General features: G+C 33.1%; 2 protein-coding genes across 2 annotated transcripts; one reads left to right on the top strand and one right to left on the bottom strand.

The window, feature by feature from the left end:
• Positions 1-461: 461 nt before the first annotated feature.
• On the bottom strand, positions 462-10,727 carry LOC127096556 (uncharacterized). Its single transcript, XM_051035110.1, has 3 exons — positions 10,712-10,727; positions 9,092-9,189; positions 462-737 (listed from the first exon to the last, which is right to left on the bottom strand). The coding sequence occupies exons 1-3, from the start codon at positions 10,725-10,727 to the stop codon at positions 462-464; spliced, it is 390 nt and encodes a 129-aa protein (XP_050891067.1).
• Positions 10,726-24,029, top strand: LOC127096555 (F-box protein CPR1). The gene is made up of 2 exons (XM_051035109.1): positions 10,726-11,580; positions 23,928-24,029. The coding sequence occupies exons 1-2, from the start codon at positions 10,726-10,728 to the stop codon at positions 24,027-24,029; spliced, it is 957 nt and encodes a 318-aa protein (XP_050891066.1).
• Positions 24,030-24,259: the final 230 nt, after the last annotated feature.

The following is a 24,259-nucleotide window of genomic DNA, read 5'->3' as shown; positions in this document are numbered from 1 at the left end:
AGTCATAGGCATCGGGTCAAAAGTCACCCTTTTCCTCTCATAATTGCTGGTGTTGTTGTTGTTATTGTTGCCACGGGGCTGGTAAGCCTGTTGTTGATGACGAGATTGTTTTTTTGGTTGTTGAGCTTCTCTAAAAACAGGTGCTATATGAGCCACCTGGTGTTGGTTGACGACTGGTCGAACTTCCTTCCTCCTCACAGAGGGCCTTCTTTTACTATGGGAAGAAACAACATGAGTCTCTCCTTCCTTCTTTCTGGCAAATCCTCCATATTTCTTTGCCGAAGAATTATCATCACGGGACAGACGTCCTTCACGAACTCCCTCTTCTAGCCTCATCTCTATATTTACCATTTCAGTAAAGTCTGAGGGAGCAATAGCAATCATACGCTCATAATAGAAAGAGCTCAAAGTCTTCAAAAATATCTTTGTCATCTCCTTCTCCTCCAATAGTGGCACTAGCCTCATCCCCATGTTTTTTTGATGGATTTTGTTACAGCCTCTGTAGTGTACTGCTTGCCTCCTGTAACAGGGACAATCCCTTCTGCCTTGAGTGTATTAAAAAGGTTAAATCCACTCCAAAAGTTGTATGTTGTATTGAAGTATGTAAATTTCCTATGCTTCTTCCCATCGTAGTAACATGTTCCATGCTTCGACCATTCATATTTCCAAAACATTTCATTATCTCCTATTGAACTTGTCCATGATTTCTTGAGCTTACTTTGTAAATCTTCTGGAATCTGTCAAAAATAAATAAAAGTTCATGTTATTGATACATGTAATATAAAACAAAATTAATGATAAACAAACAAACTCATCACCGTTTTCATATTCAAAATTTGTCCCTGATTGTCTCTGGTCCTGCAACTTTCTGGTTAAGGATCCAAGTGGTTGGAAGGCCATAAACCATGTATAATAAAATTGTTAGGCACATGTACCAAGAAGAGGTACATTGGAGAACTCACCACAAGAGTCAATAATTTTAATGCCATCATAAACACAATTATACCAAGAGATATCATCATTAGTGAGAGACATAAGTCTCGTGGACCACCGTAGACATCCCTTGTTCTCCTTGAAGGCAAGCGTCTGAGGCAAGTGCGAAATAAACCACTTGTACAACAAAGGTAGACAACATACAATGGAACCACCACCCTTGTTTTCTTATTACTTTTATATTCAGACATTTCAATTATTTTCATATGCATATGTACCAATAACTTTACCTCTTTCTTTATTTTAATCTCTAGCTACCCGCATTACTCACATACATCTTATATACATATTTCTCTCAGTATAATTGAAATGTGTTATGTTAAATCACAATGATGCAAATCAACACTTAAACATACTAAAGTTTGGACACTCTAATGATGGGAATTAAATAAAAATTCGTTTTTTTTTTGTTTTATTCTAACACTATGTTAGAAAATTAATCGTCTCAATGATTAGAACATTCCGAAAATTAAATCAAAACATCATGCCACGTTTTAAAATAAAAAATATTAAAAAAAATAAGTGTTGTGATATACTGCATCTTCACCGTGAAGCGTCCATTCCATCTAAAAAGTTATAAAAGTTTAGTAAGGAGAGACCTACACCAAGTGTCATTTCTGATCATGTCAGCCAATAGTGTCCTAAGTTTAGGAAATTGAGGAGGTGAAAGAGTATCATATTATTGATGAGGTGAAAGAGTATCATATCATTGATGGGCTCATAAAAGAAGCAACTAAGGATAATGACAACGAAGCCCAAGAAGAAAAAGATCAAAATGAAGAAAAAAATGTTGAAATGTTGAAGCAAAGTTCGTCACGTGTGCAATTGAAGAACTTCATGTTAAAAAATAACCAGACACTCATGACAACCAATTCCTCTAAAGAAAGAGAAACAAAAGAATTTACTGGCGTTGACATGTTAGAAAAAGATGTTTTGGAAGAGGAACCCTAGTGAGACTTTGTTGACTAATTTCATCCCGTCTTGGTGAAACTAGCATATAATTTCTCTGAATTGGTCTCAAATTTTTCTGACTTCAAATGAATTTTTAATGAATTAATGAAAATTAAATGAATTAACAGAAAATAAAAAGAAAAATGAAATAAGGGAAAAATGTAGAGCCATTAGATCCACTTCATTAATTGACGTGGCACTAATGCATGGTCTATATCTGAGGATACACGGTAGGCTTCAATCAAACGCGCCATAAAACGAATTAAATAAAGTAATTGAAACGGACGCGTGAGATTAGATCGTGGAAGGGAGATCCAATGGTCATAAGCATGCACACGTGGTGGTGGTGGTGGTGGAAACCACCATCTTCTCCGGCCAGACTCACAAACTCCGGCCAAAAGTTGCAGAAAACAAATCTTAACAAAAATATGAAACAAGGATATGGAAATGAAGCTCATGTGATGTAGATCATCACTGTACCAATGGATTTCTTTCAATGTTCCTATATTAAGAGAAAGATGAAGGAGAAAATCATGGTGTCCACACAGATTGTTCATGAAATGGCAAATCGAATGCATCAAAAGCTTGCCTCAAGTATGAGGACTTCAGAGAACCACAAAGCACAAGAAAGCTACATTGAATTAGGAGTTTCAGATCCAAAAAGTTTGAGTTTATACCTTTGAATTGATGAACTTCTGGCCACGAATTCTCCAAGATCTTTGCTCCTCTTTGATCCCTGGATGTATGAAAGATGATTGGCTAAGGAATCTGGCTTTAAAACTCAGCTAATGTTGCTGAATTTCAAGCTCAAAAATTTGAAAAATTATGAGTGATTCCTTTGGTGAGGGTTATGGTTTTAGTACAGCAGCATATGGGATCTCCCAAAAGGTTGTGAAATGAATCTCATGAGGTGTTTATTTATAGTTGAATGTGGCTGAGTTCACACTTTGCTCGTGTGCATGAGAATTAAAAATTTGAGTGCATGGGCCTTTGTGGACGGGTGGAAGGCCCATGGATGGCTGAAGCAACTTGCTGAGTTCACATAGAAGGCATTTGGACGTGCACATGAAGTGGGAAATGCTTGCATACCAAGTTTAATCATAAAATATCAAAAATGCACATAATGAAAAGAAATTCGAATCTCCCAAATGGTAGACCCCAAGAACTATTGTGAATAATGGTTGGAAAGCACTTGAAATAAGGAACAAAAGTCATTTTGGGCAAAAAATCATTTGGCATGTGCAAATTGATCAAAAAATGGCCTAGAAAATTCAAGTGTAAAACATATTCAAATCATTTTGAAAAAGTCACCCAAAAGTAAGCTTAATCAAGCCCCTCTGTGCTCATGATACAAGATTCAAATGAAACAATTGCCATCTTTAAAGTTGTAGATATTTTCAAGTTAGTCAACTTAGACTCAAAGTTTTCATCATTTGGATTTTCTATGACAATGTTATGGGCATTTGAAGTTGGGTACTTTTTCAAATTCAATGAGTTAGGTCCAAGATGACCTATAATGTTTTTCATTATCACATGTATTTATTTTAGGATTATGAAATTTTTTCCAACATAACATTTGAAGTATACATCTCTATATTTTCAATTACTTTGGTCTCACCTCTAAATCATAAAAATTAAGGAAGTTATGCCCTTGGTAAGTTGACCCAAAATTAGGGTTTCAGTCAAAATGACCTATAATATTTTGAAATTAATGATGACATTCCAAGCTTAAAATGGATTTTTTTATGAACATGAAAGTTGTTAATATGGTTCTTAGGAACATTTTTTCTCTTGGGGTCATCTTCATTTGACAAACAAATCAAATCGTATAGCTCACTGAACCTCAGCTTAGTCAGATGACTTGACTGGTCAACTTTTCGAAGTCAAACCTCCAATCTTGATGAATAAATGATTGAGAGACCTAAAATAGGCTCATATATGCATAAAATGGTGAATGAAAGAACTTAATTTGATTAAATTTGATCAGAGGTTCAGATTGCTTCATGGGCAAGGCACAATCAAAGCACAGTGGAATTAGGGTTTCCTTGGGAAACAATCTTCAAGCCCTTTGGGTTATCTTGATCAAATTGGAAAATTCATATACTTGGGAGACATATATGATGATTAGGAAATTTGTGGACCATTGTCATGCTTCTTCCTCATCTTCATCTAGCCATTGCATTGGGCTTAGGAACCTCCTAGGAGCATTGTGGAGCACATGATCACTTGAGCTTCAAAACAAAAAGAGTTAGTGACATATTTTTGTGCTTTTGGTTATTAATCAAATAAGAAAAGCAATAATATACAATACAAGCATGCTTCGTGGTCTCAAAACACTCAAACAAGTCCCAACCCTAGGGTTAAGGAGCCAAACATGCTATGACCCTTGAGGCAATGCACTTGTGCAATAACATGATGTAATGAGGGATCTTAGGGTCAAAATTAGGGTATTAAAATAAGTATGACTTGAAGTAATGGACCATCCTCCTAGCCTTTTTGCTTGATCATTTCTATTTTTTTTCTTTTTATGTGGCATAGCTTTAGATGAACCATCTTTCTAGGTTGACATTCTCTTGACTTTTGGAACTCATGGAGGATCATATATGTGTAGGATGATGTGATGTGAAGTATCCCTTGAAATATTTGATCAATTGTTGAAGAAACTTGTTGAAGAAGTCACATAAGATACCCAGATGAATTAGGGTTTCCAAGGCAAACAATCGCAAACTCTTGGTGAATTCTTGATCAAAATGACATGTGAAGATCACGGGGATCCATATATGATGTCTAGAGTCAATGTGAACCATTTATTGATTGAACTCCTTGAATTAAGGGTCTCAAACCCTAGATGTGAGCTTGATAGAGCATGGGTGAACACGCACACTACCTACAAAAGCAACAAACTATTCATTGACATATTTTTGGTATTTTGGTTAGTTAATAATGAACAAAGAATGATAAAATCAAAAGTGCTTGGTAAACTCTCCCAATGCAAACCCAATGAATGAGGGGTAAGGAGAATGCAAATGTGTGATCCCAATGTCAATGCATATGATGAGATAGCATGAGGGATCTTAGGGTCAAAATTGAGGTCTTATAGAAGCCGATGCAAATAAGTGTATGATCTCAAGAAAAAATAAATATATATATTCTTTGCTATTTTTTCAACCTCTTTTTCATTCTAGCGCAATCACATTAAGTATGCTATCCATACACATTCAAGGCAGGTGAACCTGTTAGTGACTATGATCTATTTTTCAATTTTTTCGCACTAACTTAGCAAATTTTGCTTAAGTATCAACTGAATTTTTAAGAGTTCGTACCGTTGGGCTAAATGACCGGATGAGGATCACCTAACTTAGAAGGGACAAATCATATCACTGATTTTATTCATTATATAAGTATGAATTGAAGTATTGGACCATCCTCCTAGCCTTGTGCTTGATCATTTCTATTTTTTTCTTTTTATGTGGCATATGTTTAGGAGAATGATTTACATATCATTTCTATAGTATGTATTAACACAAAAATTATTATTGACCGACCTTAGATAGTTGTAACTTCTACATAGGTCCAATTATGATTGCTTAACATCGAGCTAAATATGTCTCGAAAGTAAGTCATTTTCATAATTGGGTGATCAGTGCATTTTGATGCACGTTCTTCCATGTTTTTATTTAAGCATTTCTTCGGTTTGCTTTGATTATTTTTATGTTTTAATGTGTTTTCATAATTTATGTTATTTTTGCACTTATTTAATTTTCGTATTTAATTTTCAGCATTAGCAGCTTTCGCGAGAAAAATCATATCTTGAGCTAGGAGTATCGGATAGAGACGTGCTACCATTCGATGGAAAGCTAAGAAAAATGTCTACAACTTTTGTTCATAAGTCGAGAGCTGAATCAGAATGTAGGAGGGCCAGAAAATTCGTTGAAGTTGCAGCATTAGTTTTATTTAAGTTTTGGGTCATTAGTTTTGGGCTTGGGTTATGTTTTCGATCCAGTTGGGTTGTAAACCAAATTCCTTGTTTTCCATATACCTAGCAGCCGCATAATATTAGCAGGATCGCTATTCACGAAAGACTTGAAAGCTTTGGCAAGAATTCTCATGAAGAACTAATCGATCCAAACAATTTGTTGTATTCGGGTTTCGATACCTTGAGATTTTAGTAATTCTTATTCAGGTTTTTTATTCCTTTCAATATTAATATATGTATTTTGTTTTCTTAATCCGATTTACATATGCTATATTGATTTAATCCGATTGATTGTGTGATCCTAACTAAAGTCACGATTTCGTTTGCTTAATTCGTTATCGAGTCCGTTTAATTCATGTTTGCTTAATTCATGAAACTTAATCCCGTTTGCTTAATTCGGATAATAGGAACATACAACTTATACTATCAATTGCGCTTGTCAGTTGATATTATAATCGAATAGGAATAGTTAATCTGCGGTTGGAATTACGATAGTCGATGATAGGCAAAGACTGAATCAGTAAATTGTTGCTACAGCTTATTTCAATAATCACTTATTTTAATCTATTTTTTTAATTGAATCCTAAACCAACCAAAACCCCATTAATCGTTACTATCATTGGTTAATTCATTCAAGAATCCTTGTGAGAACGATAATCCGAGTCAATTTGTCGTTAACTACGTTTTGTCAAAAATACTCGTTTTTGATCCGCGCCCGACAGCGGATCATTGAGATTGTAAGTCTCATACTCTTTAAGCTATTGTGTGAAAATATTGCTTCGTTTTCATTTATCAAAGCTAGGGGCATACTTGTTGATTTTATCCAAGTTAGAGTCCTTCTAATATATGATATAAAGGCCCATGTTTTCATGCTTGTGAGTGGATGGTTAAGTGTTCTCCAAAATATGACCAATTGCAATTCCCTTTTTGATTACTAATATCATTTACTAACCTTTTAACTTTACTTTAAAGTCATTTATCTTATGCTCTTTATTTCTTGCTATTTACTTTATGCTTTTTTTTAGCCCATATCATATTTGCCCTTTGTCCACTTGGACCTTTGTTTATGTTTATGCTCTTTTTCCTTTATCCATTTGGACTTCCTTTTCTCTTGAAGACACTAATAAAAATGAAAACCCCTAAAAAAATTGGTTCTCTTGATTTTATGGACTAGAGGTTACTATCCTTAGAATTGTTATGGAGTTATGGACTTAGAGTTAGGAATTTGACCTTTGCTTTGGGAGATTGTGATGTGAGACCTTGGGATTCACCTGATACCTTTGACTTTGGATTTCTCTGTGAAGACTTGACTTGGTTATTTTGATTTCATCTGATACATTAATTATTCTTTACTTATTTGACTTGCTTGAGGCTTAATCCAAAGGAGGGAATTCCTGCTTGACTTATATCATAAAACTTGCTATTTCTTGGTTAGATCTTTCCTCCTTAGATTTTATTTTATGCTCTAGGATAGTCTCTTCTTCTCCCATCTTTCTTTAATTTTCAAATATTCTCCCTCTTTTCAAAATCTACTTGTTTTCAAACTTGAACCACTTTCTTAATAAACCTTGACCTTTGTCAAGTGATTTTCAATACATTTTTTCTAATAAAAGTTAATCCATCTTAAGCATGTTCAAACAAATTTCAAAATACTTAAGAAAATGTATAACTAATTCAAATTATTTTGTGCCCATTTGTGCACTTTTCATTTTAAAACTTTGATGTTTAGACATGAGTCATTTCCATAGTTGAGATATAATTCTCCTATCCCCATAGTATTGACGATAATTCTTTTCCATCTAAGAGAGTTATTGGCATACTTATGGATCTCTATCCAAGTTAGAGCTCTTCTCATGTTGATGCAAAGTTCTCATACTTGTGGATGACTAGTTGAGTATTCTCATTAAAATGACAAAATATCTTTTCAGTAAAATGAATGAAAACAAACATCTTTGTTACTTTTACCATGAACTATGAGGTTTTGATCCTCCATTACACTTTGTTGGTACGTAGGCATGAGACTTCAAAAGTCTTGGCAAACACAAAAATTAAGAAAACTATTTCTTTTCCCATCCCTCCAATATTTTTCAAACAACACCTTTTTAAAAACTAAAATGTGATTATTTTCAAAGATGTTCCCATGGAGTACCATAGATGTTTAGGATGCTCATACATTCGCTTTGCATAACTAACCCTCGGACCCTTATCTCTTTTATTAGTTTTTTATTTTAATTTTCTTTGGGTTTTGTTCGTACTTTTTCCCTTTTTCTTTTGGAAATAATAAATGTGCGATGACGACTCTTGCTTTATGTGTTAAGTTAATCAATAACTTAAACTCAAAAATTTTACCGCTACACTAGTGACTGACGATGCTTGATAGCAATAAGACTGTTATGCCAGTCGTGTATTATGGTTGTTGTGAATGTGATACTCTTTAGGGTTTTAAAAGATATGTATGATGATTTAGAGTCCCATTTTTTTTAGGCGAGAAGTGTTTATATACGCTCGTTTTGGTCAATGTTGTAGAGTTAATGGGCAGTTATGCCTTACCTTTATGACAAAGGAAGGAGGATTTAACATGTCATCCACTCTTTTATACCTGGAATCCCACTTAATTTCATAATTTTAAAAGTTCCCATGCTCAAAATTTGAATTAAATTTGCATACAAAATTTTCGAAACTGATTTCAAAATTCTGGTACAATTAACTAGTAGTGTATTCAGAATTTCGGGTATGAATTAATGCTAGAAATTTCAAAAAAATTCGGTACGCTTGAAATTTTTACAGATATTTTTAAAAAGTATTATGTTATACCGAAAATTTCAACCAATATGAAATTTCCATTAGTGCAATTTTATAAGATTTCCAACGGTTACGATTTTGAAGACAGTTTTGGACGACTATGATTATACCGACCGTTTTGTATTGTCAAGAATGAATTTAAAGTTGTATAAATAAAGGTCATTTGTTGTTGAGAAAAACATCTCAAAATGTCCCTTCGTCAATTTTTGATTAAGGAAGAAGTGTACTTCAGTGGTGTTACACCTCCAATAGAGTTCCAGCTTCTGAATGACCCCACTTCTCTCGTTATCGGGTGCTACGGGATGCACATATCTGCCCCTACTCAGCCAACCATTTCCAATGTGAACCGGTTAAAACTACTCGTCTAACCCGTAAATGAAAAGACTCTGCCTCAGCAGCCCTAGTCTGGGATGTCTCTCTATCTGTGGGCATGCCTGCAATGGTGTGGTCTTTTCCCTTAAACTTCACTGCAAAATGAAAAAAAAAAGCAAAAAATTAGTTAATTACCGCCAATTTCAAAATTTCCTACGTATCACTGGAAATTCTAAAAAATAATTCTAATATATATATATATATATATAATATATATATATATATATATATATAATATATATATATATATAATTACTCATAATAAAAAATAATTTTATACCATTATTCAATGACAAGGTGCGGATCTCATCAAATTATGTTATTATTTATAACAAAATTAAATAATTTAATAGATTAGTGATTTTTTATTGAGAGATTATATAAAAAAAATTAATGCTAACTTGTGTTCTTAAGGCAAAAGTTTATATTAAAAATTACAATTAAAAAATTAATTTTATAAAATATATATAGACCGTGGGCATCCACTAAACTCATTATCTTTTATTAAAAAATATTTGCTCTTTTTCCTTAAAAATAATTTTTATAATCAGGTTGTTGATTTGTTTTTACCAAAATTAATTTAAATATATACTTACTATAATAGAGGTACAATGAGTTTATTTAGTTTGAATATTAATTCATTTAATTAAAATTTAAAGATAAAAAATCAGAATCAATGAATAATATTCAGTTTGATTTACATTTTAGAATGATTTTTCACAAAATCTAAATCAAATGAAGGGTCTGTTTTAGCTCTAATTATTTTTATTTTTTTGTATTTTCAAAAATAAATTTTATGAAATTGATTTTCAAAATATTATAAATTTTATTTATATTTATTTTTTCTAAATTTAAAGACTAGTTTTGATATATTATAATATAGACATACGTTATTAAAAATTAAAATATAATCTTAATTACAATTTAGACTAAAAATTGTATCTCAAAAATGATATTTATGAAAAATGATTTGAAATGACTTCAAAATTAAATAATTTTAAAAAAATATTAAAATCCAAAATAAGTTTTAATAAAATAAGAAAATATTTAAATTAGCATTTTAAAAACTATTTGAACTTAATTTACATTTAAATCTTTTATGAATTTTTTTTAATTATTTTTCCATAAAATTTTATTTCATTATAATAATAATATTTAAAAGTTAAATTAACCGGGCTCCAAATTTTCAAAAAAAAGAGTTGTTGTATTCATAGAATCATTAAACATAAAAATAATTGTATTCAAAAGCAAATTACTAAAAAAATTGGCTTTTGAGAATTTTTGAAAAAATAGGTCATTTGAGTAAATTTATTATATATATATATATATATATATATATATATATATAATATATATATATATATATATATATATATATATATAATAATATATATATATACAACACAAGAAGAAAACACAAGCAACAACGGTATCGATGAATTGAAGAAATTTCCTCTCTTTGTAAGCGGAATCAGCCGAAGCTATCACCACCGTTCAACTCGACCATGGATTATTTGCAGAAGCAATCACCGTCGTTCAACTTGACCACAGATTATTTGTAGAAGTAATCACCGCCGTTAAACTCGACCACGGATTATCAACATAAGAAATCATCACCGTTCAACTCGTTCATGGATTATCAGCAGAAGCTATCACTGCCATTCAACAAGTGGTCTGATTCAAAGGTTAGCAGAAAGTATATTGACGATGATGTTGCCTTCCATGTTCTTTCGAAACTCCCCGTTAAATCATTGAAGCGTTTTGGTTGCGTACGCAAATCATGGTCCATTTTATTTGAAAATTCTCATTTCATCAATATGTTCCGCAACCATTTCATATCTCATAGCAATTCCGAGGATCATCGTACATATCTCCTCATATTTAAACGTGATTGTGCTAATCGTTACCATCCTGAATTGCATTTGCTTGATAGTAGAATCAAATTAATTTTGCCACCTCCATTTCAAGAGGATGACTTTTATCTTAATATTTTGGGAAAAACAAGTGTTAGCGGTGTTTTTTGTATCGGGACAAAGAATGTAAAGGGAGGTTCTAATAAGGTCAAATATGTATTGTGGAACCCAGCTATCGAAGAATTCGTTGTCATTCCTCCTAGCCCCGATGAGCTTGTACCAAAACACCCTCGCCTTGGCGTGTTTCATGACTTTCATGGGTTTGGTTATGACCAAGTAAGAGATGACTTTAAGGTGATTCAATATGTAACATTTGATAGCTGTAATGACTATGATCCTGATTCTCCTCCACCACAAGGTATAATGTATTTCTCCTTTTTTGAGATATATAGTCTAAGAAATAATTCTTGGAAGATACTCCACATGGATGATATGGCTCAATGGTGTGTTGGTAACCCATTTAATGGGGAGGAATTGTACATGAATGGTGCATCTTATTGGTTGGTTAAGGAGAAGATTATTGTTGTTATACCGGACTTTACAAGGAAAGCCTTCTTTCGATTGGAGGATCAAGTAACTAGTTTTTTTTTCTCTTTTTATTTTCACCCGGAGGTATATTGCTATGGTTATTAGGATTTTTACCATGTATACAAAGTGATTTGTCAACTTCAGAAATTCATAATTATTATATCATGTATTTGACAATTTAAGAAGACAGTTGGTGATATGGATCTTGTTTTATGAATTTAATTTTAATTTGCAAATTGATTATGTCTCTATTTCATTTGTAAGAATTGTATACTCTTTTTTAATTTGCAAACTGATTATGTCTCTATTTCATTTTTAAGAGCGTGAATATGCTGAAATGCAGGTAGTGAAGACCATAACATATATACTTGAGTTTTAGGAATAAACATTGTGTAACTTTTCATGATACTGATGCATATCTCTATATGAAAACAATGTGTGTATTTTGCATCTTTAAAATCCATTACTCCTTGTGCTGATTTTACGGTATGGAAATGGGTACCAATATAACTGTCGATGGTTATTCAACTGTTTTTAAAAGAAAAATAAAAGCTTTCAATATAGATAAATAAACACTAATTAATCGGTTGTAAAATAGATAAATAAACACTAATTAATGTCTTTCATAATAGATAAATCATTCATAGTTGCTTCCTTTTTATTTAGTATATCTATACGGAAGCAATATATATTACATCATCATTATAATTATAATTTCCATGAAAATAACTTGCCACAAGATGAATGGGCTTAACATCCCAACCCATGGCGCTTAGAGGGAGCTTACAAACCTCGCTTTAGGTGCAGCCCCTGAGGGCTCATACTATAAGGAAATAAAGTTGCACCCTCACTAACAGCAATTGCTTTTAGCGCAGTGGTAAGCGCTTGATCCTACAAGTGGTATTAGAGCTTGGTCATGGATTCGAATCCCCCCGGCTGACACTGGGGGAGAGATTGTTGGATAAATAAATCTAGCGTCACCCTTAGGGATTCGAATGGGCTTAACGTCCCAACCCATGGCGCTTAGAGGGAGCTTACAAACCTCGCTTTAGGTGCAGCCCCTGAGGGCTCATACTATAAGGAAATAAAGTTGCACCCTCACTAACAGCAATTGCTTTTAGCGCAGTGGTAAGCGCTTGATCCTACAAATATTTGGTTATGCATCTGGCCTTTAGTTTTAATGATAATAATGCATTGTTTCTTAGAGAATAATTTTCTACACTAATGGTTTTTATCTAGTGTGTAGCTTTTGCTAACATGTTCTGACTCTGAAGAACTGACGTATGACGTCATCAAATTCTGGAATCAACATACTCTGACTCTGAAGAGATACAAGTGCTCTACAAGAGGTTGTTGAGTTCTAGAAAGCTCTTAGACAACGGTTTTGATGATTGTTTGTGCTAAAGCTTATGAATATGACTCTGATTGAATAGTCTCTGGAGGATTGTCAGCCTTCAAGATTCTCCGCTCAAGTTCTGAAGCTTATGAAGAACAAGATCTGAAGACTCTGAAGACCAAATTCTGAGGAACTGTGTCAAGACTTTGAAGACCGAGGTTCTGAAGATTTTGTCAACTAGTCTCTTAATCATTCTAAGCATGCTTCAATATCATTTCGTCAGAACTCTCTGAAGATTAGAAGATAAGATCAAAAGGTTTTTTACATCAGAAAAGTAGTACACAGTACAAGAGCACCCTTCCTTCCACTATTGTACCATTTTTTCTCCTATATGTAAACCGTTGCACAAAGAGACAACTGCAATTTTCTATTCCAATTCTACCCTCCAATTGATATTTCAACTTCCTATATAAAGGAGGCTTGGAAGAATGGAAGAAGCTTCTAATTCACTACACTAAAATTATGCTCATACACACACTTTTGCTGAACTTCATATTATTTTTGTGTATAGTTTTTATAAACACACAAGAGTTTTTGCTCGTTATCGTGTGAAGATATTCATTGTATTTAACTTGTTTTAATATGCTTTCTTAGATTCAATACTTGTAAACACAAACTTGTAAATCTCAAAGTTGTTTGAGTGGTTTCCTTGAGTGACTAGGTTTTAGTCAAATAGACTCAAGAAGACAAACACGGTTTGTATTTATGGTGTCTGTCATCAGTTTCGATTATAGTGGATTAAGTCCTTGTTGAGAAGGAAAAATCACCTTGGTAGGGTGGACTGGAGGTATCTTCCTTATCAGCAAACCAGTATAAAAATAACTTTGTTAATTTTCTTGTTCGTGTTATTGTTTGATGGAGTTGGTTTTGAAAAAGCTTTTGTTTTAGAAACCCAATTCAAACCCCTTTTTTTTGTGTTTCTCGCAACCTTCGCCTTCTACCCTCAAGTGACCATTGTTTTGAGAACAATATTCCTTTAGTTGGAGTGGATTTCAAATATGTTAATATCCTCTCTATAGCATCCATATGAGGCTTACGTGGATCATAACTACTACAAAATAGACCTTTCGTCATACTAAACTTCAATGGTCTGTTTGTTAACCATGGTAATACCTCAATTACGGATGCGATTTTTTATTTATATTTACGAAAATACCTTGCATTACAGTCAAACTAATAAATCGTGATTATACATTTATGGAGTGACACATTTCGAATCTCAGATCCAACAATTTTATACTTTTTCTTTACAATTGATGTTGTGCTTATAACTATAATATATAAATTAAATTGAAATACCTATCACCACGGTTGATAGTGAGAACCATTGTGAAATTCATTACATTTATCACGGTTTTTTAATACAAACATGGTGGAATTGTTTACATATTTATAATATAAGCGAATTAGATCTCGCTTCTTGACAATATCATCGTATCTATCACAGAGAAACCCTAGCACCCATTTTATCTCTTCTTCGTCATTAGCTCTCGCTTCATATATAAAGGTATTCTACTTCTTCCTTGTTCGATAGTTTATGTTTTTTGTTGTTGTATGTTGTTGTACCTTCTGATGGAACGGGAAATAAGAAGATTCATTTCAGGAATCTTAACCCTGAAAAGATGAAGAAGGTAGAAGCTATTGTGAATGACCTTATGAATCTGAATGTAACTAACTCTGAATCTGATGAAGACCTTGAGAATTGCACGAGTTCAACTAGGCATGAAGATTGAAGACTTTGTTATGTTTTACATGATTTGTTGTTAGTCGGTGTTGTTGATTTTTTTTATTTGTTATGGGTAGTTGTTGTTAGTTGTTGTTAACATTTTGCTTTTTGTCGTTGCATGATTTACTTCCTTTTGGGGTTAACAATGTACTGTTGGTTGTTGTTGCTTATTATGTTACAATGTTAATGGTAGTTATGTTGTGGTTTTTATTTTAGAGTGTACTGCTTATTTATGTTAACATGCATTTTTTGTGTGGCATGATTTACTTCCCTAATACTTTGTTGTTTCTTGTTATATTATAATATTAATGCTAGTTTATATTTCCAAAATAGGTTAACTCATATTATGGGTGTGGTTCATAAATGTTTTGTTTTGCTATGGAGAAATAGTAGAAGAAGTATGAATCATTTTTGGAAGTTTTATATGCCTTGTACTTTTTCTTCCTCGCAACAAAAAGTAGATCAACTTCAGATTATTCCATGATTTTTTTTAGGAAAAGGTATGTTGTTGTTGTTTTATTGATATATATGTTGTTGTTGAGTTTATTATAATGTATGTAGATTGTTTGTTTCACTCCCTTCATTGAACATGCATTCATTTAAACTGACTTAGAAAATAATAGTCCAAAAATTAAGTAATATTTGAAATGCAACTTAGATCATACATGATTTTCGAATTGCATCCATCTCATACTTCATCTATATCACTCTTTAAAACATAGAACTTGGTTTATTGCCCCAAATTCTTCAAAACAATTGTTTGTTCTCTATTAATTTATATTGCAAAACATCAAATCTGTTGAGACATTAAATCATCTCCATTGCTGTCATCATAAAAATCTTCATCATTGATAAAAGTAATGATGATGATAGCGACGATGATGATTTAGAAGTAGTCAACATATTGATGCTTTGCAAAATAGACTAGGAATGAACTGTTGCTTTGTAGAATTTGGGGCATTGAATCAAATACTACATTGTCGCGGCGCAAAAAATTAACCCAGACATGTTGCACGCTCATTCAACTATTTTTGAATGTGAAAAGCACTGATTTGATCAAACTAGGTAGTTTGGAAACAATATGGTCCTCGATTCAAACATCATACTCTACTTAAAAGCCCAGAGTAGTGCAATATGATACGCGCTTGCAACTTCTCACTCTCTGGTGTTCCCTCAGTGGTTGATAGCTAGAGAAACATGGATACTAAATGTATTCTAAATTATTAAAAATTTCCTTCTTTCGTGTGCAATATTAATTATTTGGGTCTGAAGGCTTCAACTTTTGTTAGATTAGGTAACTAGTTATGGATAATAAACAGAAAAAGCAGATAGCAACGTGTTAAGTTAGATTCTCAAGAGTTTTGAAATTATGCTTAAATCATTTGCATAGCTTCATTCACTTAAAAATTAGTGCAGACCTGTGACACAACAAGCAACATTCACCATCCACATCATCATGTGCCAATTCATATTCTTAGTTGGAAGGATTCATGTTAGAGGTCAACATGACAAGGCCTAATCTAAATCAATAATATGGTTTAGTTCATAAAATACGATTGAATTATCTTACAACAAAAATGTACTTAAACAATTCATTTTTAGTGAAAAGCACTTATAAATCTCTTCTAAACAACCTAGTTCTTGGAATTTGTGAACAATGTCAAGAATTATCGGATCTTTGGATAGAAGATAACATAAAATCATTACAGATTATGGAAGGAAACCATCACAGTTCACAGGTAGCAAATGCAATTCAAGTAGTATGAATTGTGCATAATTCCATGAGTAGAGTGATAGTTTTTTCCATTTGATAATCTAAATTGTTTCACATAAGGAAGGAAGGTACATGAGCAACATGTCTGAAGATGAAGATGAAGATGAACGATAGACATTGAAGCTAATCTGTTTGATGGAAGGTTGGAGGGTTTGGCTAAGTGGTGGTTATGGTTGCATCCTATCCTCATTACTTTCAGCCAGCATGTAATTGTTTTCGTTGGTGTAGTGTCCAAACATGTCCCTGTGTGGTAGCTTCTTTGCATGTTTTTTGCATTCCTTAAGTTTAGGACCATCTATTCACCCATTTTGCTATGTTTACATCAATTTTTTTTCTTTTAGGTTCGAATATGTGAATTGATATGGTTTTTGTTTCACAGGTTTAATTTTAATAATTAGGCAAATTGTTGTGTTCGTAACTTGATAATAAATATATTAACTTAGTAGAGTGATACTGCTACTATGCTTTACATGTATTTTTGTGCTTTACATGTATTTTTTAATATTAAGAGTCTCACTTTACAAGTGTTTTCAAGTAGGGACAATCCTCACCTTACAATTCAGTTTTGTAGGGATGAGTTAGTCCCAACCTACAATTTCTAAAGATGGTATAGGGTCTGGTTTAAGATCCATTGGGCCACCCACCATTTAGTTCCAGGGTCCATACGTAAATCTTGGGCCTGGGAGGGGGTGTTAAGAGTCCCAAATCGGACAATCTATGGCCTGAACATCAAGTCTTAGTCCTGGTTTGAGCAATAGTGACTAATGTAGATCTCGGGACGTAAATAGAGCAATATTTACTAAAATTTATGTTGTTTATTAATGTCATTAAGGTTACTAGGAGCGAAGTGATCTCTGAGTAATAATGGATAGTAGTAAGCATGTATGAGTTCCTCTCCCCACTTGAAAGATGGGTTATTTATAGGAATTCTTGATTCCTAGGGCTTTCTTGGAAAAGGTCATCATCCACCCAGTCAAAAGGTAGAAAGTTGAATTCCTATTCCCAAGGGATACATGAGTCAGTAACTATCTTGACTTTCCCATTATCCAAGACATGTCTTATCCAATGTTTCTTCTTCCCATGGGCAAGGAAAACGTAAGGGCGTGGTGATACCTCCCTTCAGGAGACCTTTCACCGTCACCCATTTCCTAAGGCAATCCTAAGCTATCTCCCTAGGAATGGTTATTTGCAAATATAACACAACACAATCCCTCAGACACGAATCCTTCGGCAGAGGGCAGACTGTTTTTTACCATCAGTTAATGGAAGTATTTTGAGGACTAAATTTCTTCTAAAACCTCTCCGTGTAGGAAATCATTTTCACATAAAATTCTAATAGAGGCCATATTGGTTTGCTTCTAGTAACAAAAGTATCCTCCAAGTGTTGAGCTTGGTTACTGGGGTAATTGTCTCTTGATAATCTACACTATAAGACTGAGTGTAACATTTACCCACTAGTCGTGATTGTAAGACCTCAATTTTGTCCCTAAGATCCCTCATGTTATCTCATGATCTGCATTGGCTTTGAGACCACACTTTGGTATCCTCCCCACCCCTCATTCATTGGGTTTGTATTGGGATAGATCACCAAGCACTTTTGATTGTATCATACTTTATTTTTTATTGTTTTCTAACCAAAATACCAAAAATATGTCTATGTGTACCTTTGTAGGTGTGTGTCCATTTGTGCCCCCACCAAGTTCACAACTAGGGTTTGAGACCCTCAATGCAAGAGATCAATAAAGGAAATGTTCAAATGGTTATAAGCATCATATATGCATCTCCATGTTCTTCATTTGTCAATTTGATCAATAATTCCTCAAAAGTTTGAAGCTTGTTTGCCTTGGAAGCCCTAATTCATCTGGGTATCTTGTGTGACTTCCTCAACAAGTTTTTTCATCAATTGATCAAAGATATTATGGGATACTTCATTATACATCATCTCAAGAACATATGATTCTCTATGAGCCCCGAAGAGCAATATAACTTCAATTTTGCAAGTTGGTTCAAAGAGGTTGACCAGAGAAAGTCAACTAGTCAAAACTGGGGTTCTCTAGACCCTATCTCCTACAATTGTTGTCATATGAAAATTATTCTAAAAGAAACTTTACTCTTTATGACATTCCAAACAACTTTCATGTTGTCATAAAGATCTAATTTGTCTTGGAAAGTCATTTTGTTTGTGCCCTAGTTAGGAGGTCAACTTCCATGAATCATAACTTGCTCAATTTTTGCGATATGAAGGTCATCCCATTTTTGGCGCCTTCCCAACCATTTGATCTTGTTCAAATGTTTTAATCCTGGCCTTCGCTTTTGATTACCAAGCGTGTACACGTGTTGACTGTGGTGCATGATGGAGTGCATGCTTGTGGCCATCATATCTGTCACCTCAATTAATGAGGGAGATCTGATGGCCCTTATTTTTTCTAATTTCTTTTTATTTTCTGATTTTTCTTTTAATCCAATTATTTTAATTAATTAATATTAAAGTCATTCTTAATCCAAAAAATACGAAACTTTCACCAAAAATCTTTAAATATTTTCCTCTTCGACATTTTGAATTAAAATCATTTTTTGGTTTAATTTTGGTATTTTTGTGAATTAATTGATTTTTGACTTATTTTTAAATATTTTAAAATACTTCTGACTTTCCAAAAATTGTTAAATTTTTTGTCTAAGGTCCTTTGACCTTGTTTGACCTAGGATAAATCCCTTGCCCATTTATTTGGTGTTTTGAAGGGACTTGAGGTTTTGTCCATTTAAAAATGCATTTTAAAATTGATTTTTAATTTTTTAATTATTTAAAAATATTGTTTAGACATTGAATTGATCTTGTGATGTTTGACTTTTTGTTTGGTCTTGGTCATGGTTGATTTGACTTTTGTTTGACCAATACTCCTGGATTTAGGGGGTTGATGAAATGTAAATTTCATCCCCCAAAATGAATGGATAGTATTAATCACATGAAATTCCTCCTATGATCAATTTGGGTTTCTATCTCCCCTTCCCTCTTCATCTTCATCCCTATTCTTCCCAACTCATCCATTGACCAATGAAATCTCAAATATCAATAGTTATTTGATTCATCAATGACCTTGTGTCAAATGAATCAACATGAGTCTGATTGGGATAGGTCTCTCCCACTTTATTTTTGTGTGTGGTATGTTTTAGGAGTATGGTTCTTTATACCGTCTCTCTAACAATCACTAACACCTATATTTTTATTTCTCGACCTCAGATAGTTGTGACTTCTACATAAGTCCAATTACGATTGTTTAACATAGAGCTAAAGTTGTTCCAAAAGGCATATCATTCATGTAAGTGAGATTGTAAGTCTCCCATTCTTCAAGGCATTGTGGGAAAATTTGACCTTTTCCCATTCATCAGAGCTAGTGGCATACTTATTGATTTATCCAAGTTGGAGCCCTTCTCATGGATGATGTCTTGGTTCATGTATTCATACTTGTGAATGAATGGTTGTTGTGTTCTCCAAAGAATAACTTAAACAATTAAAACTCTTCACTAAAAATTGACTAACTTCTTATTAACATTGCTTTACTTTCAAGTTATTTACTTAATGTAATTTAAATTCAAGTACATTTATCATTCAGTGCCATTTACATTTCATGCAAGATGTTTATGTTTCAGTCATTTTCACCTTGCTCACTTGAGCCATATCATTTGTATTTGTACATATTGTGTACTTATGATTTTGTCCTATTTGTGGTATTAGGACCTCAAAATACCTAGTAACAACAACATCCCTAAAAGATATCATGGTGGACTATTGGACTTGATATGAACTCCTGGACTTAGAAGTAGGCAACTTCCCTATGCTAAAGGACTTGACCAATTCCCCTATTCTGAGACAGAGACATATTTGATAGTGTATTTCATCTGATGCAAGCATTGAGTTCCCCTTGGTTCACTTGTCACTTTGTCTCTGTGTTTGATCATTGTTTTTGTAAGTGTATCAAGGGAATATTTCATTTGATACATTGGAGGACATTGAAGGTTGTTAGCTATTGGAGTGCTTTCTTGGATATTATGGCCATCTTTATTTGATGCCTTGGTCTTCATATGGTTTACTTGGATATTGCTTATGCTTGTTTCTTGATAAAGTCTAAAGGAAAATGGCTTTCTATCTGACATTCTAGTCTTGTCGATTGCATCTCATTGGTCAGATCTTTCCAACTCTTAACTTTTAAATTTTTGTCTAGGATAACCTCTTCATCTACTCCCACTTCTTAAATTTCAAATATCTCCCTCTTTTCAAAGCCTTCTCTATTTGTGTTTTTCAAATTAGACATGTTTTAATGATTAGAAACTTTGGCCTTATGCCATTGAATTTTTAACCTTTTTCCTAAATCAAGCTTGTGAATGAACTTAACCATATTGACTTTAATTTCAAAGGGACAAAAAAGAACTAACAACCACATTCAAATCTTTGGCCATCTTTGTGCCTCTTTCTACTAAACTTTTTTTAAAATTAATTCACCAATTTCTTTGAAATTTTTACCACGAACTACGGGGTTTTGATCCCTTATTTTTATGTTGGTACGTAGGCATAAGACCGAAGGTCTTTGATCACACCGAATTACACCGTGTTTTTGACTCGGATTTTACATGTTTATTAGGACTTTATTATCATTTTATTTTTATTATGCTCTTTTTTCCCTTGTTTTCAGATATTTAGCACTTTCAGACTCTTTTGGAAGAAACGAAGCAAAAAGACCTAAAATTAGGGTTTTCTTGCAATGCATTGCTAGTTGACGCATATAGGATCACATGATCCTACCTTTCAAACCCAGTTGAATTTGCTGTGAAGCTTGTGGGATCAGAATAGAGGAACTTGTTAAAACCGTTTGGCTGAATTGTTCATGTTAAAAAACTCTGGTTTTAAAATAAAAACAAAGACGTTCATTCTTCTATGTTTCTTCTCCTGTTCTCCTTGTGCGTCTATATTCCTCTAATGACAACACATAGTGCAACACTCACCATTTCCTCCTTTTTTCTTACCCTTTGTTTTGCATGGTCCCTCTGCTGCTTCAGTAAGAGTAACTAAATATTTGTTGTGTAAATGACTTAAATAGGCTCATATCATACTGAAGTTCAAATCCATGGCACATTAATACATGTCGTCATCGATAGAGTCTAAAAATAGGTTTGTTTTGATCAATGTTTTAAAAATCGGATCGGGTCACTGGTTCATTGGTCAACCACTAGGTCACTGGTCAAATTGGATAATTAAATCAGATTAAATCGGATAATTCGGTTTATTCACCGATCGAACTAGATGACTCTACATACCTACAAAATTTCAAAATATCACAATTTTACAAATTCATTCTTTAAATTCAATTTTTAAAGATAGTCATCCCACACAACAAAATAATACAAAACTAAATAAATTTAGAATAAAGTTTAATTGCACGAATAACAAAATAATTGTAGTGGTTAATAAATTAAATTCAAGGAGAGATAACTGTTTAAATTCTATTTATATTATAAATATTTCTTAAAAATATTTATCAAAACGAAATTGTTTTGTCTTAAGAAAAAAACAAACATTTAATTCGTCGGTTTTTTAAAATTGTCGGTTCGTTGGTTTTTATCGGTTCTGGTCGATGCCCATTCCTTTAATAATTTATTCGGTTCAACAATCAGATCAGATCTCATTCCCAATTTGACTAGCTAGTTCGATCTGGTTTTTAAACACCGATCCTAATATAGGAGCATTGTTTATGTGGTATGTGCTTCCATTGCTCCGCGATTTGTGAAAGCTCAAGAAGGGTGAAGTGAAAATATTGTATGACCCCTCTCTTTTTATTAGTTTTTTTTTTAATTTTCTTTGGGTTTTGTTCGTACTTTTTTCCCTTTTCTTTTGGAAATAATAAATGTGCGATGACGACTCTTGCTTTATGTGTTAAGTTAATCAATAACTTAAACTCAAAAAATTTACCGCTACACTAGTGACCGACGATGCTTGATAGCAATCAGACTGTTATGCCAGTCTTGTATTATGGTTATTGTGAATGTGATACTCTTTAGGGTTGTAAAAGATATGTATGATGATTTAGAGTCCCATTTTTCTTTAGGCGAGAAGTATTTACGCTCGTTTGGGTCAATGTTGTAGAGTTAATGGGCAGTTATGCCTCACCTTTATGACCAAGGAAGGAGGATTTAACATGTCATCCACTCTTTTATACCTGGAATCCCACTTAATTTCATAATTTGAAAAGTTCCCCTGCTCAAAATTTGAATTAAATTTGCATAAAAAAATTTCGAAAGTAATTTCAAAATTCTGGTACAATTAACTAATAGTGTATTCAGAATTTCGGGTATGAATTAATGCTAGAAATTTCAAAAAAATTCGGTACGCTTGAAATTTACAGGTATTTTTAAAAAGTATTATGTTATACCGAAAATTTCAACCAATATGAAATTTCCATTAGTGCAATTTTATAAGATTTCCAACGGTTACGATTTTGCAGACAGTTTTGGACGACTGTGATTATACCGACCGTTTTGTGTGGCCAGGAATGAATTTAAAGTTGTATAAATAAAGGTCATTTGTTTTTGAGAAAAACATCTCAAAATGCCCCTTCGTCAATTTTTGATTAAGGAAGAAGTGTACTTCAATGGTGTTGCACCTCCAATAGAGTTCCAGCTTCTAAATGACACCACTTCACTCGGTATCGGGTGCTACGGGGTGCATATATCTGCCCCTGCTCAGCCAACCATTTCCAATGTGAACCGGTTGAAACGACTCGTCTAACCCGTAGTTGAAAAGACTCTGCCTCATCAACCCTAGCCTGGGATGTCTCTCTATCTGTGGGCATGCCTGCAATGGTGTGGTATTTTCACTTAGACTTCACTGCAAAATAGAAAAAAAAAGCAAAAATTTAGTTAATTACCGCCAATTTCAAAATTTCCTACATATCACTGGAAATTCTAAAAATTAAGGAAAAATCCAACTTTTTTGAACTATCGGAAATTAAAAATTCTCGGTACAATGTTATATATATATATATATATATATATATATATATATATATTATATATATATATAATTATTCATAATAAAAAATAGATAAATAAACACTAATTAATGTCTTTCATAATGGATAAATCATTCATAGCTGCTTCCATTTTATTTAGTATATCTATACGGAAGCAATATATATAAACATTTAGATATATTGTCTTCGGACTTACTTGTCTAAAATTTGATTATCTACATGTTTATCTAGAGGAAAGTCCACAGATAAAGAATTTTCTGTGGATATGTATACGCAGGAAAATACGCACGAAAATATATTTGTTGTTTATTTAGTCTTCCTTATTTTTTATGATGTGTCACAATTCGTAAATATTCAACTCTCTATTTAATTTAATTTGAATGAGTATGATTTTTGTTTCACATGTTTATTTTTAATAATTAGGTAAATTCTTGTGTTGATAACTTGATAATAAACTTTATTTAATGGATGAAGGATGGAGGCGTCGCTTGCGGTGACGAATCGACAGTTGCATTGGCAGTGGCTAGATGGTTACAGATGACGATGGTGGATGAGTTTAACAGAGAAGAGAAGTGAAGTGACAACCCTCAACAAGGGTGGTGCGGAAATGCATGACCATAGTCATGTAGCACGCACGAAGCGACAACAACTAGAACAATATCGCATGTGAGTGATGCATAAGTTTTTTGGTTTGGCCAAAATAGAAATGATATTCTCTCTGATAACTCCTTCATGCTAATGCCAAAACAAACCCAATGAAAGAGGGGTAAGGATGATGTCAAGGTATGATCTCAATGCTAATGCAT

The sequence above is a fragment of the Lathyrus oleraceus genome, chromosome 6, assembly GCF_024323335.1.
Source record: "Lathyrus oleraceus cultivar Zhongwan6 chromosome 6, CAAS_Psat_ZW6_1.0, whole genome shotgun sequence".
Lineage (NCBI taxonomy): Eukaryota > Viridiplantae > Streptophyta > Magnoliopsida > Fabales > Fabaceae > Lathyrus > Lathyrus oleraceus.
Note: the sequence above shows the minus strand (reverse complement) of the source record. Positions and strands in the feature narration are given on the sequence as shown.